Source organism: Penicillium cinerascens (genome assembly GCF_028974065.1).
Source record: "Penicillium cinerascens strain IBT 15544 chromosome Unknown scaffold_4_segment0_segment1, whole genome shotgun sequence".
NCBI classification, from domain to species: Eukaryota; Fungi; Ascomycota; class Eurotiomycetes; order Eurotiales; family Aspergillaceae; genus Penicillium; species Penicillium cinerascens.
In genome coordinates, this window is record NW_026695298.1 from 222,861 (window position 1) to 237,996 (window position 15,136).

Below are 15,136 nucleotides of genomic sequence, written 5' to 3' on the forward strand. Positions count from 1 at the left end.
AATAGAAAACAGATAGGCTGAGAACGACATAAACACAGACCGCTGAGATATTGCTTCAGGGCACTGAAATAAAGTTACAAGAATGGTTGCATCTCACGGCGGGGTCTCGTTGCTGGGTGCAACGCGTCGCCCCCACCCGCTGAAAAAGCCTCCATTGCTTCCGGTGCTAGTGGCACTCGGGGTTTTCACGGGTTCCGTCGGAGCTTTGTTGAAACTCGGGAGGGAGGGTGCGCGGCCGATGAAAGAATGCCGGTTTTCGGGTTGTGAATTGGGCGCGCTAATCATCTTTCGCAACGCGTCCAGCTTGCCCTTCACTTCCTCCAACTCTTGTTTGGCGACTGCTTCTGCCGTCTTCGCATTGACCAGCTCGAGAAGCAGGGTTTCCTCTGCAGCGGGTTTGTTATTTTCGGTGGACAGGACATTCTGAAGACCCAGGCTGCTGGACCGCTTGCTGAATGTAGGATTCTTCTGCGAATTGGTACGCGCCAATTTGAATTCACGAAGACCGTTGGGTGAGTTTGCTTCAGTGGAATTCGCCACCGAAAACATGACGTCTGGGGGGTGTTGGCGACTCCGAAGTCGGTGTCTTCGCACGAAGCTCTTGGTTCTTCCGTTCCAGTCGCTGCCGATCGCGATATCCATCTTGGATTCGGCCACGCGCCTCACGGAGTTGCTCCTTCAGAGAAGAATTTTCTTGTTCGTACTCGTCCATGCGCCGTGTAAGGCCCAAGCACCGGCGAGCTTCCACCTCGTGCATTTCTTTCCACCGTCTCATGTCGTCGTGGAGTTGGTGCTTAGTTTGGGGAATTGACGTGAGCTTGGGTTCCTCTGAAGAGAATCGGGCCTGCGCTTTCGAGATCAGGTCACTGGGCTGATCGCCGGTATCCTGCTCCTGCAGGTGACTGAGCATCTCTCTTGCCACCGCATTGTCTTCTTCGCGCTCCTCACGCTCCTGTTGCAATTCGCGTGTCAAATCTGCCTGTTGGCGTTGAAGATCGCTCAACGCCATCAAAAGATCCTCAATCTGTGTATGAAGATCGCGATCCTTGTGTGCTGACATGTTGGATTTGACGCGTGAGTTATGGCCATCCACACTGATCGTCGCGGTAGAAAGTTCGGTGGGAGCGGTGCTGGTGTCGGAGGTGGTCTCGATGGAATTGAGGGTAGAAGTCAAGCTTTGTTTTGAAGTCGAGCGGCGGATGGTACTGGTGGGACGAGACGGGCTGGGGTTGGGATTCAGGGATTTGACCGAGTTGTGAGAGCCGGAGCCCGCCCAGAGACGTCCAAGGAAGCGAGAAGCGGCAGCCTGCATGGATGGGAAAGAAACCCCAGTAGGCACACCCTGGGACTGATTGTAGCTGGCTTCCAAAGTCTGTAGACTCTCATTCGTGACCAAGGATGTCAATGACACGAAATCATTGACTAGATCATCCGCGTTGAATGCGTACGTATCCCAAAGGCTTCGCGACAGAAGCAACTGCATGACATCCTCAAATTCAGTACAAGCTATGAGTTTCTGCTCGTTTCGCTGCATCAGTGAAAGGGCAACGCGCATCAAGGTTTCACAAGCACCCTCGAGGAAAATGACATCGTAAATTCGGAGGAGCATCGGCAATGGGCATGCCACTGCAAAGAATGACAAGAACCATTGAGATACATATACCGGTTCCACACCTAGGGACTCTAGGTGCTCGAACAGTGCTGGTCGGTGGCGCGCGAGAAGGTTCTGGAACTGGTAGACATGAAGGTGAAGACCCGACAAGTCCGGTAAGTAGCAAGTGCGGAGATTATAATGGTCCATGAGACTATACATCGGTCAGTGTCCGATCTGTCCGGCTCGGTCTGCCGGGAATTCTTACCGAACAAGCACACAGAAAGCTTCCGTATCCGACATATGCATCAACAAAGGACCGACGACAAACCCAAGGCCTTGACAGTAACCGATCTTGGCATCGTACAAGCTGAAACAACGTAGTACTCTGGCCAGCATCTGCTGACCCTCGCCATTCGGGTCGCGGAACATCTCCACATTGGGAAAGCTGCGGCCAATGTCCTTCCCGATGAGTCCATCATATGGACTGCTCTCGCCGGAGAGCCGTTGGAATTCTTCCAGCAGCGTGGGGTCACGGGCACCTGCAAGACTGGGCCACACCACCCCTCTGAGAGGCGGAGGAACACCGCTCTGGATCTTATTCGACGTCAGGGTCGGCAGTCGCTGGGCCGTCTGATGGTAGTCCGCGACTAGAGCAGCCCAGAACTCGAGTTCGGTCATCGGGGGAGGAGGCAGCTGAGAGTAGCGAAGTTCTGACCGAGCCGGGTCATTGATCAACCGTTTGATCTGGATTAATGATTGGGAACGAGATTGCCGCTGGTGTTTCTGAGCCCGGGGAGGACTGGATATTCCAGACTTTGGATTTGTGGCCAGGGCATTGTTCTCTTGTTCTAAACGAGCGAGAAGCAGAGCCGTCGACTAGCAGAGCGAAAATGGTCAGGGTCCACTCCTCACGGGAGGGGGGCATCGCAAGTCACCTACCTCGTCTGAGCCCTCTCCGCGGGGCTCCTTCTCCTCCGTTTTCTCCAGGTTCTCCCAGTCCACTTCGTTATCCGTCTCTTCATCCGAGGTCTTATCTTTGGTCGAGGTTGGGGTTGGGGGCTCGTCTACTGGAGTGGGGGTTGTCCTCGCCGCATCCCGGAGAGCCATGGGACCGAACGACTCGGTCTTGGAGTGGTTGCCCTCGGGCCCATGGGTGGATTCCACCGGAGTCGGGGGAATGTCGAGGTTTCGCCAGTCCGGCTGTGTGTGCTCTGAATTGGATTGTATGTCGGATAACGAGACGGTGACCATAGAGTCGTGGTTGGGGGCATGGGGCACCCCGGGAGATGCAGGCTCTGAGTTTGCCATGCTGTAGGAGTGTCTTAAATGAAAATGTATGAAACAGTGGCCGAGGAAGGTCAATTAGAGATCGGAGTTGAGCAGTGTGGAGGTCGTGGAGAGGGTAATCAAGACCAGCTTCATCTCTTGGTAACGAGGTCAGTTCGCCGCTGCGCAGGAAACAAGGAACGGAAGCAGAAAGCGGAAGCCTACCTGAAGGTGATCCAGCACCGTAGAGTTCTCGTCTATGTATGGACGGACGTGTAGCAATGTAGAAAGAAAAGAAAAAGGGAGGTCAGGAGAGAACCCACCGCCCACTATTTCGCTAACCCCTTTAGTTTCCCCTCGAGTCTCGCCCCTCGTCGATCTCCCCTCATACACCGACTGTCTGACGGTTACGCTAATGCTGTAATTATTGATTCGCTTTTCTTGGCTTATTTCCTTTGGCCCCCTGGTGCGTTATGTGCCCCCTGTTTACTTTGCGCGTCTTCCCCCCGGCTGTACCATGGATGCACCCGCGATCCGTGGGCCCCGGCTGTGTCTCGAATCTTCACTTGAATCTTCCTTTCCAGTCACGTATGTACTCACATGATATCCTAAGTTTACTGCTATTTCTTTTATGAGCTTGACAGTTTGCTATGTGAAAATAACCTGCAGGTACAGCCTCCGATATTAGAGGGGTGGATGCACGGAGACAGACTGTAACTCCTGTACAGATAGAACTATCGGTGTAAATTATTTGCTTGATTATTGGACCATGCTGAAAAACGCTGGCTCTCATTGGGAGTATATTACTTAATATACTTCGCCGGGTACGAAACATGGTGACAGCCCCTGCGGCGGCCCTGTTTCACCTTAACCAGTTCTCCTCTGCACGGCGCTAAGGGAGGACCCCTAAGGAGGAATTGCATCCGACAGCTGGGATACTTTCACACACCCTTCCGGTGTCAAATAGCACAAACCGTACAATCTCCCCCTCGCTCTGACAGCGACCTCCCCTAAGGGGCCGTGGACAGCGCCCCTTTCAGTGGATCTTCCCCTGGTCCGTGCGGTCCGCCGGGATTAAACCTCCGAGGGCCTTGGGAAAGACTGAAAATTGGGGATTTCTAGTAGTACATATGTATGGAGTAGTAGTACATGTCTTGGGCATCAGTCGTCTCCAGATGCATAGACACTTTCATCTTCTCATCCTAATGATATGTTTCAAAACTACCTTTTCTGTTCATGTTATTCGGAATAATATTTTGTCAACCAGACGGGCCGCTCTGCTCAGATTGTTCTTCTGGTCTCCTTATCTGGTGCCATGCAAGGGTTGTAGATGCTGTACTGCGCGCCCGCAGGAAACTAACGCAAGTCAGATAGGTACTAGTGGATGAGGAAAAACTGATTACACAACCTGGGAATCTATTTCCAAAGGTTGTTTATATGGCACACGGTAACCCATACAGTGCCAGACATGTCCATTCGTATCTGGGGTTGCCACCACCCTTGCAACGCCGTCCGCGGACTACGCCGGGACATCCATTTTCTATCAATCAATGTCACCTAGCTTCAGAACAGTGAGAGATATTTCTCTCACGGAAGAGCTCAAGTCTCAGGACTATCCTTTTGAAAATTGATGTCCGGATCCTATTCTTCCCTGAGCTGATTATTTTACCTAGGTAACTTCCACACGCTGGGCGCCAGCTAGTCTGCATTTCCAGTACTGCTGTACGAACCTTGGAAGTCAACAGAGACGGGTTTGTAGTCTTTGTGATACTAACCCTTCAAGATTGGCACTTATACAATGAATTCCCGGGTTTGAATGTAAATGTATTGTGGGGGTCCCATATTCCGGCCATGGAGGAATCGAACGCGGGGAATACCAGATCTACTACAGTGGCGTTCCAAGAGTTTGAAACCCTTTTAGGTACCGAGCTATTTATTCTGCCGGCAATTAGTAGTTCCACCATTCATATTCTCTCAACGGGCGTTAGTGTGCTTCTAACAAGCAGGCGGTAAAGAAAGGTACATAAGGTGGTTTCAAACTCTTGCAACACCACTGTAGCTTCAAGAGTATATATAGCTCGCTGGCAAGTCAAACCCTATTTTTCTTTCTTTTTTTTTTCTTTCTGATTTAGAGCTCTAAGATGGTTAACCCACTCGGAGATGTAACCCTTATCAATATACGATGCACTGAACTGAAAAGCAGACAATTACAACTGCGCGCATCGCACCTGCCAAGCGCAGAGCCCTTATCACGCTTTCCCCGTTCCGCACGTTTGTTGTCAAATTTCCTAAATGGGACGAAGGCTGCGCAGGCGGTGAGGATCAACGATGGTCCGAGTGGCCACTCCTCTCACCGCCCTACAACCCGCTGGCAGTCGCGTTTCACTTTGCGCGGGAAAACACGCCTGCATCCCCCTCTTCATCTCTCCCTCGCCAGCACGAGCATGCTGGGCTCTGACCGCTTCATCACGTAGTTTTTACTGTTTCTTCGCTTGATTGACCCAGTCCTTCGTTTTTCCTCGGTTTAAGACCGATTTTCTCGGTTGCCATCGCCGGTTTCCTCGTCCGGATCACCTTCCACCATGGACGACTCTCTGATGGATGACTCCGTCTTCGATATCTCCGATGGCGGGAGCTCTGATTTTGCCCCCGAGCCTGCGCCAGTAAGACTTGGTTCCATCAAAACTCCCCCAAGGCCGCGCCGCTAATCACATTGTTATTCAGAAGCCCAAGGCCAAGGCGGCTTCGAAGAAGGCGGCTAACGCCCCCAAAGCAACCACCAAGAAGATGACCCAGACCACACTTAAGCCGAAGGCCAAATCAGCACCCGCCAAAAAGAAGGCCAAGGCCGACAGTGAAGATGAAATGTCTGATGCACACATGTCCGATGATGATGATGATGATGGCGATTCCTTGCTCTCCCACACCCCTCCTAAGGCGAAGAAGGCTTCTGCGCCTAAACGAGCTGGCTCAAAGCCGCTCGCAGATGTGGAGAATGAGTCCTTTGGAGGAGAAGGTGTATCTGAGGCGGCGGGGAAGAACGGAAATGCATCGGAGAAGTACCAGAAGGTGAGTCCCTCGATAGGACCGATATTTCCACCGGGATTCGCGCTAATGCTGGGGTTCAACAGCTTACACAACTTGAACACATCATCAAACGTCCTGATACCTACATTGGTTCCATAGAGGCTACCTCCCAACAGATGTGGGTTTACAACTCTGAGTCCGAGTCGATGGAGTTCCGTCAAGTCTCTTTTGTTCCCGGTCTCTACAAAATCTTTGACGAAATTGTTGTCAACGCCGCCGACAACAAGCACAACGATAAGAACATGAACGAGATCCGGGTGACCATCAGTCGCGAGAACGGTGAAATCAGCGTGTGGAACAATGGACGTGGTATTCCCATCGAGATCCACTCCAAAGAGAAGATCTACGTTCCGGAGCTTATTTTCGGCCACCTTCTCACATCTTCCAACTATGACGATACCCAGCAGAAGGTCACTGGTGGCCGAAACGGTTTCGGTGCTAAGCTGTGTAACGTGTTTTCAACCGAATTCACCATCGAAACTCAGGACTCGCGCCAAAAGAAGAAGTACAAGCAAACCTGGAACGACAACATGACCAAGATGGGCAAGGCGAAGATAACCGATGCCGCCAAGGGCGATGACTACACCAAGGTCACATTCAAGCCCGACTTCTCCAAGTTTGGCATGGAGGGAATCGACGACGACTTCGAGGCCCTCGTGAAGCGCCGTGTCTACGATCTGGCGGGTACATCCAGCGTTGCTGTCAAGCTGAATGGTACGCGTGTTCCGATTCGGAACTTCCGAAAGTACATGGAGATGTACACCAAGGCTATTCGCAAGGAGCGTGGTGATGACGGCCCCCCTGCCAAGGACGAGATCATAACCTGCAGCCCCGACCCTCGCTGGGAGATTGGTTTTGCGGTCTCAGATGGTGCCTTCCAGCAGGTTTCGTTCGTCAACTCTATTGCTACGACCTCTGGAGGAACTCACGTTAACTACATTGCCGATCAGATCTGTAATCGCCTGGCTGATCAGGTCAAGAAGAGAAACAAGAGTGGTGCTACTCTGAAGACCGCCCAGATCCGAAACCACATCTTCATCTTCGTCAATGCTTCCATTGTCAATCCTGCTTTCACCTCGCAGACCAAGGAGCAGTTGACCACCAAGGCGAGCCAGTTCGGTAGCAAGTGTGTCCTCGAAGAAGATTTCTACAAGAAGGTCCTCAAGACGGAAGTGATGTCCAACATCCTGCACTTTGCTGAGCAAAAAGCCGATCAAATCCTGAAGAAGAGTGATGGCGGACGCCGCACCCGCATGAACAACCCCAAGCTCGTGGAAGCCAATAAGGCGGGTACTCGGGAAGGCCATCACTGCACCCTGATCCTGACGGAAGGTGACTCTGCCAAGGGTCTGGCCATGGCTGGACGTGCGGTCGTAGGTCCCGATCTTTTCGGTGTCTTCCCACTTCGTGGAAAGTTGCTCAACGTCCGTGATGCGTCGTTCGACCAAATCTCCAAGAACCAAGAAATCCAAAACATCAAGAACTTCATTGGCCTGCAGCACAAAAAGGAGTACACCGAAACTAAGGGTCTCCGGTACGGGCACATCATGATTATGACTGATCAGGATCACGACGGTAGTCACATCAAGGGTTTACTCATCAACTTCCTTCAGGCGCAGTTCCCGAGCTTGCTCAAGATCCCTGAATTCCTCATCGAATTCATCACCCCAATTATCAAGGTTTGGAAAGGTGATCCCAAGAACCCATCCAAATCGAAATCATTCTTCACCATGCCAGAGTATGAGGCGTGGAAGGAGGAGCACAAAGATGAACGGGGATGGGACCACAAGTACTACAAGGGTTTGGGAACTAGTTCCACAGAGGATGCCCAGGTCTACTTCCGCGACCTTGATCGTCACCTCAAAGAGTTTCACACTATGCAAGAGAAAGAAGCGGAGCTTATCGAGCTGGCATTCTCTAAGAAGAAAGCAGATGAGCGAAAGGAATGGTTGCGCCAGTACAAGCCTGGTACCTTTTTGGATCACACCACAGCCAAGATCACTTACACCGACTTCATCAACAAGGAGCTCATTCTTTTCAGTATGGCGGACAACCAGCGTTCCATTCCGTCCGTCGTCGATGGTCTGAAACCCGGTCAGCGCAAGGTGTTGTACACTTGCTTCCGCCGTAACTTGAAGAAGGATATGAAGGTCGTTGAGCTGGCCGGTCTCGTTTCCGGAATGACGGCCTACCAACACGGCGATACCTCGCTCCAGCAAACGATCGTTGGCTTGGCTCAGACTTTTGTCGGTTCCAACAATATCAACTGCCTTGAACCAAGTGGAAACTTTGGTAGTCGACTCCAGGGTGGTGGCGATTGTGCCAGTGCTCGTTACATTTACACTCGCCTGTCGCCGTTCGCCCGCAGAGTCTTCCACACCGCGGACGAGCCGTTGCTGACTTACAACATGGACGATGGTCAGAAAATTGAACCTGAAACCTACATGCCCGTGGTTCCTATGATCCTGATCAACGGTGCCGATGGTATCGGAACCGGATGGAGTTCCTCGATTCCCAACTACAATCCCGAGGATGTGGTCAGCAACATCAAGCGATTGATGAAAGGCGAGCCCGTTGTGCCCATGGAGCCTTGGTTCCGTGGATTTACTGGCGAAGTTGTCGCTTTGGGCGGCGATCGATACAAGTTCAGTGGTATCATCAAGGAGACTGGCGACAAGGAGGTTGAAATCACCGAGTTGCCCATCCGCACCTGGACTCAGGACTTCAAAGACAAGTTGGAAGAAATCATCAAGGCTGAGAAGGTGCCCTCGTTCATCAAGGATTACAGAGACTACAACACCCACAGCAAGGTTCACTTCGTGATTCAGCTCGACGAGAAGAACATGAAATCCGCCCTATCAGGCGGCCTGGAAGAGAAGTTCAAGCTCTCCAAGACCATTGCAACCACTAATCTGGTCGCCTTCGATCCGGAAGGTCGTATCACCAAGTACTCCACTGTTGATGATATCCTTAAGGAGTTCTACACCGTTCGTCTCAAGTACTACGAGCGCCGCAAGCAACACCAGCTTTCAGAACTTCAGAAGGAATTGGAGAAGCTGAGCAACCAAGCTCGCTTTATTCAAATGATTATCGATGGCTCGCTGGTCATCTCTAAGAAGAAGAAGAGTGTTCTCGTCACTGAACTGAAGGAGAAGGGCTTCAAGCCTATTGCCAAGGTGGTCGAAGCCGCCAAGCTGGGTGAGGACGAGCCTGTCGTCGAGGAAGGCGGGGAAGCCGATAACCGCGAGACCGAGGTGTTGTCAAGCTCTTACGACTACCTGCTCGGCATGCCAATCTGGTCGCTAACCCAAGAGCGTGTTGAGAAACTCCGTCGCCAGATTGGCGATCGTGAGATGGAGGTTGATGCCTTGATCAAGCTCTCCAAAGAGGACATTTGGAATCAGGATCTGGATGATTTCATCAACGAGTGGCGCTTCCAGCTCGAGGATGAAGAGCGCCGTCTCCGTAAGGCTGCTGGCCTGGGCCGTCGTGTCTCATCGAAGCTCGCGACTTCCGCTGGTGCTCGGGGTGGCGCTGCGGCACGCAAGCGCAAGGCTGCTGCCGGCGATGACCCGGATGATGAGGACTTTGCGGCGCCAAAAGCGAAGAAGACGACCGCGGCTAAGAAGAAAGAACAGCCGACTAACAGCTTGGCTAATTTCCTCAACAAATCATCGGCCAAACCGAAGGCATCACCCACCGATGGGGCTGTTGACTCGGATGACGACTTTGAATTTGAGATGGAAGTAATGCCCAAGAAGAGCCGCGGAGCATCGAAGCCAGCGCCCAAGGCAGAAAACGTTGATGATGGTGATTTCATGGACATGGACGAGAATCCCGCAGACGCTCCCTCTCACACATCGGCCCAGCCCGCTCCTGATCCATTTGATGTGGACGAGGAGCCCGAAGTGGATCAGCCAAAGCCCAAGCCGGCTGCGAGGCGAGGACCTAAGCCCAAAGCCAAGCCCGTCGTCGATGATGATTCCGATGACGATTTCCTCGAGATTGCAAAGGAAGCCCCCAAGCCTGCTGCTCAGTCTGGTGCTCGTGCTCGCAAACCCGTCAAGTATGCCGCGCCCATCGACTCGGACAGCGACAACGGAGATGACCTCCTCGGTGATGTCAGTCAGATGGTCAAGGGCATCGGAGGTGGTGACTCGGAGTCTCGGCCCATGATCTCTTCTTCGCGATCCCGTGCTGGAAGTAGCGCCAGCTTGTTGCCTCCCAGGTCGGCCACCAAGAGCAACAATGATTTCGACCCGGATGCGACCGACTACAGCAAGCTTATTCCTCAGAACTCGCCTCGACGTTCGCTGCAAATCAAGCCTAGGGAAGTCTCAAGGATCGAGGATGAGGATGATGATGAAGAGGAGGAAGACTCGCCCATGAAGCCTGCTCCTAAAGCGAAGCCCGCGCCCAAGCCCAAGGCTGCCCCCAAGGCTGCTGCTGTCCCAAAGGTCCGTGGTCGGCCGAAGAAGGATGCCGCTGCGGCAACTGCCAAGTCTGCCCCGGCAAAGACGGTCAAGAAGAAGCCGGTTGATGACTTCTCGGAGGATGACATTGATGCCATGGCCAATGACATTCTAGATTCCCCAGCAGGCAAGAGGGACGCATCGGATGATGAGCCCGCGCCTGCGCCTCGACGAGCTGCGGCAGCTCGTCCGTCTCGACGCACAGCCACGCAAGCAAAGAAGACCTATGTCATCGAAGATGAAAGTGAAGATGAGGGATCGGCCGATGATTTCGAAGATGAAGATGAGAGTGACTAGATTAGCACCGGGGGCGCTGGGGAATATAGTTTTTCGTTCTCCTTGCACTGGGGCACTGATTTTGCCTGTTCCTTTTTTAGCTGGTGTCTTTTTTATCATTTTATGCTTTCTTTGGTGTTCAGGCAGAGCCAGTCACTGTTTGCAGAATGCGACTTGTTGTGGTGTTTTTCCAGGCGTCTGATGTCTAAATTCTATTGAATTAGATCTTGATGTTGATCTTCCTTCTCACCGTAGATACCAGGCCACATTTATGAATATGGATGGTCGCGCATAAGCCTTGGAGAAGAAGCTGCCGAAAGACCTAGTATCCTAGAGCCTCGACAGCAACTATCGGCCGAATAAAATCGGTGAATTGTCTACAACGAAAAGGCACATTCATTCTTTTGCAGAAGATCGACGCATATCCTGAATTTCAACAGAATTAAACATGTGCATGCAACGCCAACCATTCTAAGACCGATGAACTCAAACCATAGTAACTCCATAGCTGGAATAAATCAAAAATATTCAATTTGCCATCCCTGAACCAGCCTCTGGCGCTTCCTGCGGGAGAAATACAGGATCCAGGCCTGTAAAAGAACAGTGTCCGTTCACAGAGAAGCACAACGTCTCTTGTCAGTCTCGGGAACAACTTTCAGGGTGTGTGAGGTGACTGAATTTTTCCAAGGCGACCAATCCATGGCTTCATCGGTGTCACTCTCGTTGTCCTTGGCCTCCTGCATATGCAGATGAAGCAGGGCATGAGCAGCCTTGACCTCATGGGCAAAGTGGCCCAAGGGCGGCAGAAGTTCACTCCCCCGACTCCTGGCAGAGCGAGGAGGATTCTTAGCCCTCTCACCGGGAGCCTCATCGCTCGTCGAGCCTCGGGAGACAGGTACCCGGTAGTCATCGTCATCATCAACGGAATCGTCTCCCGAGATGCTCGTGTCAGAAAGGCTTCCAGCGGACTCTACATCGGCGACGCCTGAGTCCGCTTCGCCCATCTCGGCATCCTCTTTCCCGAGTGAGGGAAAGTTGGGCATGGGACTGAGGCCGGCCTCAGAACCAGTCTCCTCGGCCGACAGACCACGCTTTCGATAGGTAATGAGGGGACGGAAGAAATCACCGGGAGAGATATCGCTTTGGGGGGTTACAACGTCCGAGCTGCGAGGCGGACCATTGACCGGTGTCCAGGGATTGTGAGTAGGGCTCCTAGGAGAGTTACAGCACGGTTCCGAGGATGAGTCCCGAGCACTGCCAATACTGTCCTCGTATCTGTGTCGAGGGAACTTGGACTTGACTCGCCGATGATCTCGGTCGCCGTAGACGAAAGAGGACTGAGAACATGTCTTCTGGTGCTCAGGGCCAGATGATCTAGAGCCCTGGTTTGAGCCAGCACGGGCTTTCTGGAGCTCCAGGTCACGGTAGAGGCGGGCGATCTCTGTGGCTTCCGCCACGATGCTTTTGTGGATGACCATCCGGCCATGTTTAGTTTGGTCCTCTGGAGGAATACACATGGACGGAAAGTCTGTGCCGAACAGGGGCGTCAAGGCGTAGCGAATTCTCCAGCAGAAAGTGGCAGCCATAGCCTTGGCCGCTTTGTATGGCCACCAGTAGCCTAGACAGCAACTTTAGTATGGCTTGGGGCTTCGGGGAGCGGAGACTTTTACCTTGAGCTGCAAGCGCTCCGCCGGTGATGCTGTGGCAGATTTCACGCAGGCCTTCGTTTTGGGCCAGCGCTTTACCGGGAACAGTCTAGAATCATGATGTTAGGTCCTTCCTGCAGACGATAATCCACAGCAAATACCTTTTGATAGCCCAGACACTTGAATAGATGCGTAGTGCGCACAAGTCCAATATTGTAATCCCACATCACTGTCCACACTTCCTGGGTGCCTGGTTCCTGAAACGTATATTGGAAGACTGGAGAATATCAGTGTTAGCATTTGGCGGTATAGCAGCAACCGGATACATACCATGAAAGCTATCACGACCAGTCTTCTCCTGAAATGACTTCTTGTCACTCTGGTACGGGATATGACGAGGGTATTGGGCGATCTTGCCCATAGGATGCAGTTGAAACTCCTTGTGGATCTTGGTGAGCTCCTCATCACGCTCCTCGCAGGGAGGATATCGGACCTCTCCCTGAGTACTTCCAGGTCGAAATACCGGGCTATCCTTTGGCATCTTGGACCTTTTCTCATGAACAGGTGAGGCAGTAGTCGCTGGCGGTGCGTTATTTACACGCGAAAGAAGCCCGTAGTACGCCCTAGGTAGCTCTGTAAAAAGTGTCTTGGGGCGCTCCTGAAAGTGTGCCTTGGGAAGTTGCGGGGGTGAATCTGGGGATGGATTCAGTAGGTCTTTAATCGATGCCATGAAGAATATCAGTTGAAGAGGTAGTGAGAAAAGTAGACTTCGATGAAGAAAAGGTTTGATGGGAGAGAAAATAAAGCAGCGAGGAGGACCACGTGTGGAACAAGAGGCGTTTCCAGAAGCTCGTGCAGAAAGGAGAGAATCAAGATCAAAGACAAGTCAGTTTGATATCATGCTCCTTCACCTTTGTTCTTAGGTTTGCTCCGTAGGGTGAGTACAGGTTTTGAATGTTCCGAGGTGCTAGCGGTGTGCCTTGATGTATCTACCGCAGTTACAGATGGAAGCTGGCAGTGTGGCTCCGAGAATCGCCTCACCGGTTCCTTCTATCACGAGGCTATTGAAGTCGAACGAGTCGCCCGTGGGTCTGTTTGTCTCTCCCACGCTATTGACTTCAACATTGGCCTGGTCATGCAGTGTACATGGTGTCATCGATTTTCTTGACGACCCCTGGAGTATGAAACCCATGTCTCTTAGATTCGAGGCCTCACCGGTTTCACTGCCGCTGTGGGTACCCAAGACCTGGAAGCCCAAAGAGCGAAGAGACGTTTTCCTGGATAATTCATGGAAATTCACAGCTGCTTTTGCTGGCCACCGCTATCTCTTCCAGGTACCTATCCATGCAAACAGACCGTTGGCGGCAGTATACGCGTATATTAAAGTAACTCAGTAATTTACTCTGCTTTGGATGTCTCCCAATCTTGTCAATGTAACCATCAAACATAGCACCTGCTTTGATCCGTGTGAAGGAGGCTGTATCGAATGAAACCTCCCACGAGCGTTGACCTTGTCGTGGGGATCGCAGGGTAGTAGAGCAACCGGAGAATTAGGAGCAGCGTCCGACGTCCAATAGTAGACTTAAATCCGGATGGCTCGACGATACGGACATCAAAAAGGTCTGAGACTTCGGATGGCTGCAGGGCATCGATTCCTTGTATAACGGGAGTTTGCATGGTCTTCTAACGAGTCCTTCCCCGTCCGTTTCTGTGGAAGAGCGCTGCAAGACATAAACTTCTGACCCAGTACTGGACACACAATATCCTGTCGTCCACACATTGGCCTGTACAGGGGCTATCCAGGTATGTAGCTACTCAAAGTCTTATTCAAACAGACTCATGGGATGTCTTGCAACGCACTTCGCCTCCCGGCGACATGAAAGCCCGAGACCGCTCTTTGAACTATCAGGGCTGCATCATAAAGTGGATACTCTGGTACTTTCAGAGTCGTAGAAGCTTCCATGCATGCTTCTCTGCACAAGTTAGACACGTTGACGGTTACATCTTCCGTTCCTGTTCGGGTTCAGGTCTATGCCAGCATCTCCGACTTTTGCCCCAGTCCATTATTCAACTTTCTCCCATTGTATCCACTTACGCCATGCAGCCTGTATCCCTGACAGGTCTAGGGGCCCCGCACCAACTGGCTTTGGGAGAATCTGCAGATCAGAGCACAGCATGATCGGTGCAGATCTTACGATATCTTCTACCTGGACACAGTCCAATTTACCTTGCGATCAAGACAACCTGCCACAAGAAAAAGTGATGATTACAACTAGCTATCCCCAGAATCCATGTTAACTTTGGTCTGCAGCTCAACCATACGAGTCTGAGACCGAGAGGCCAGAAGAGAGGCCGAGATCCCAATGTCTTAGACAGACTGGCAATTGGCGACTGCTCTTTGGGCCCAAAAGAGCGGTAAACATGAGCATGCGTGTCCAGAGCTTTTGAACTTGTTCTACTGGCCTTCTGGAAGAGTGAGCGAGGACTGGAGATCTCAATTGGAATGTTGCTGTGAGGGCTCGGGCCTCCTCAAGGTCCTCGTCTTCAATGAAATTCCAAAAACAACCTCGACATCCTTCATATAGTTAGATCTTCCACTGCTGGCAATGTAGCATTCTCCCCAATGCCCCCGTTATGGTAATTACTACGGCCACAGCGGATTTGGATGAAGCTAGCGGCAATTGAAGCAATACCGCCGTTAATTGTGCAGGATAACTTATTACTCCTGTCCAGGATCCTTCTCACCTTCTCATCAGAAATCCCTGCTGAATCTGCGAGGTCTAAACTTCAAACCA

General features: G+C 51.9%; 4 protein-coding genes across 4 annotated transcripts; 2 read left to right on the forward strand and 2 right to left on the reverse strand.

Annotated features, from left to right (window-relative positions):
- Positions 1 to 93: 93 nt before the first annotated feature.
- On the reverse strand, positions 94 to 2,902 carry N7498_009177 (putative GTPase activating protein (Evi5); the record flags this gene model as incomplete). Its single annotated transcript, XM_058456233.1, has 4 exons — positions 94 to 521; positions 595 to 1,805; positions 1,860 to 2,470; positions 2,534 to 2,902. The coding sequence occupies 4 exons, from the start codon at positions 2,900 to 2,902 to the stop codon at positions 94 to 96; spliced, it is 2,619 nt and encodes an 872-aa protein (XP_058303132.1).
- A 24-nt stretch (positions 2,903 to 2,926) lies between these two features.
- Positions 2,927 to 3,139, forward strand: N7498_009178 (uncharacterized protein; the record flags this gene model as incomplete). The annotated part of the gene is made up of 1 exon (XM_058456234.1): positions 2,927 to 3,139. One exon carries the CDS (start codon positions 2,927 to 2,929, stop codon positions 3,137 to 3,139), a length of 213 nt encoding a protein of 70 aa, XP_058303133.1.
- Positions 3,140 to 5,434: 2,295 nt separating this feature from the next.
- N7498_009179 (DNA topoisomerase 2) lies at positions 5,435 to 10,716 on the forward strand (the record flags this gene model as incomplete). Its single annotated transcript, XM_058456235.1, has 3 exons — positions 5,435 to 5,523; positions 5,585 to 5,929; positions 5,992 to 10,716. Exons 1-3 carry the CDS (start codon positions 5,443 to 5,445, stop codon positions 10,714 to 10,716), a joined length of 5,151 nt encoding a protein of 1,716 aa, XP_058303134.1. The 5' UTR covers positions 5,435 to 5,442.
- Positions 10,717 to 11,306: 590 nt separating this feature from the next.
- On the reverse strand, positions 11,307 to 13,071 carry N7498_009180 (uncharacterized protein; the record flags this gene model as incomplete). Its single annotated transcript, XM_058456236.1, has 4 exons — positions 11,307 to 12,313; positions 12,366 to 12,450; positions 12,503 to 12,618; positions 12,672 to 13,071. 4 exons carry the CDS (start codon positions 13,069 to 13,071, stop codon positions 11,307 to 11,309), a joined length of 1,608 nt encoding a protein of 535 aa, XP_058303135.1.
- Positions 13,072 to 15,136: the final 2,065 nt, after the last annotated feature.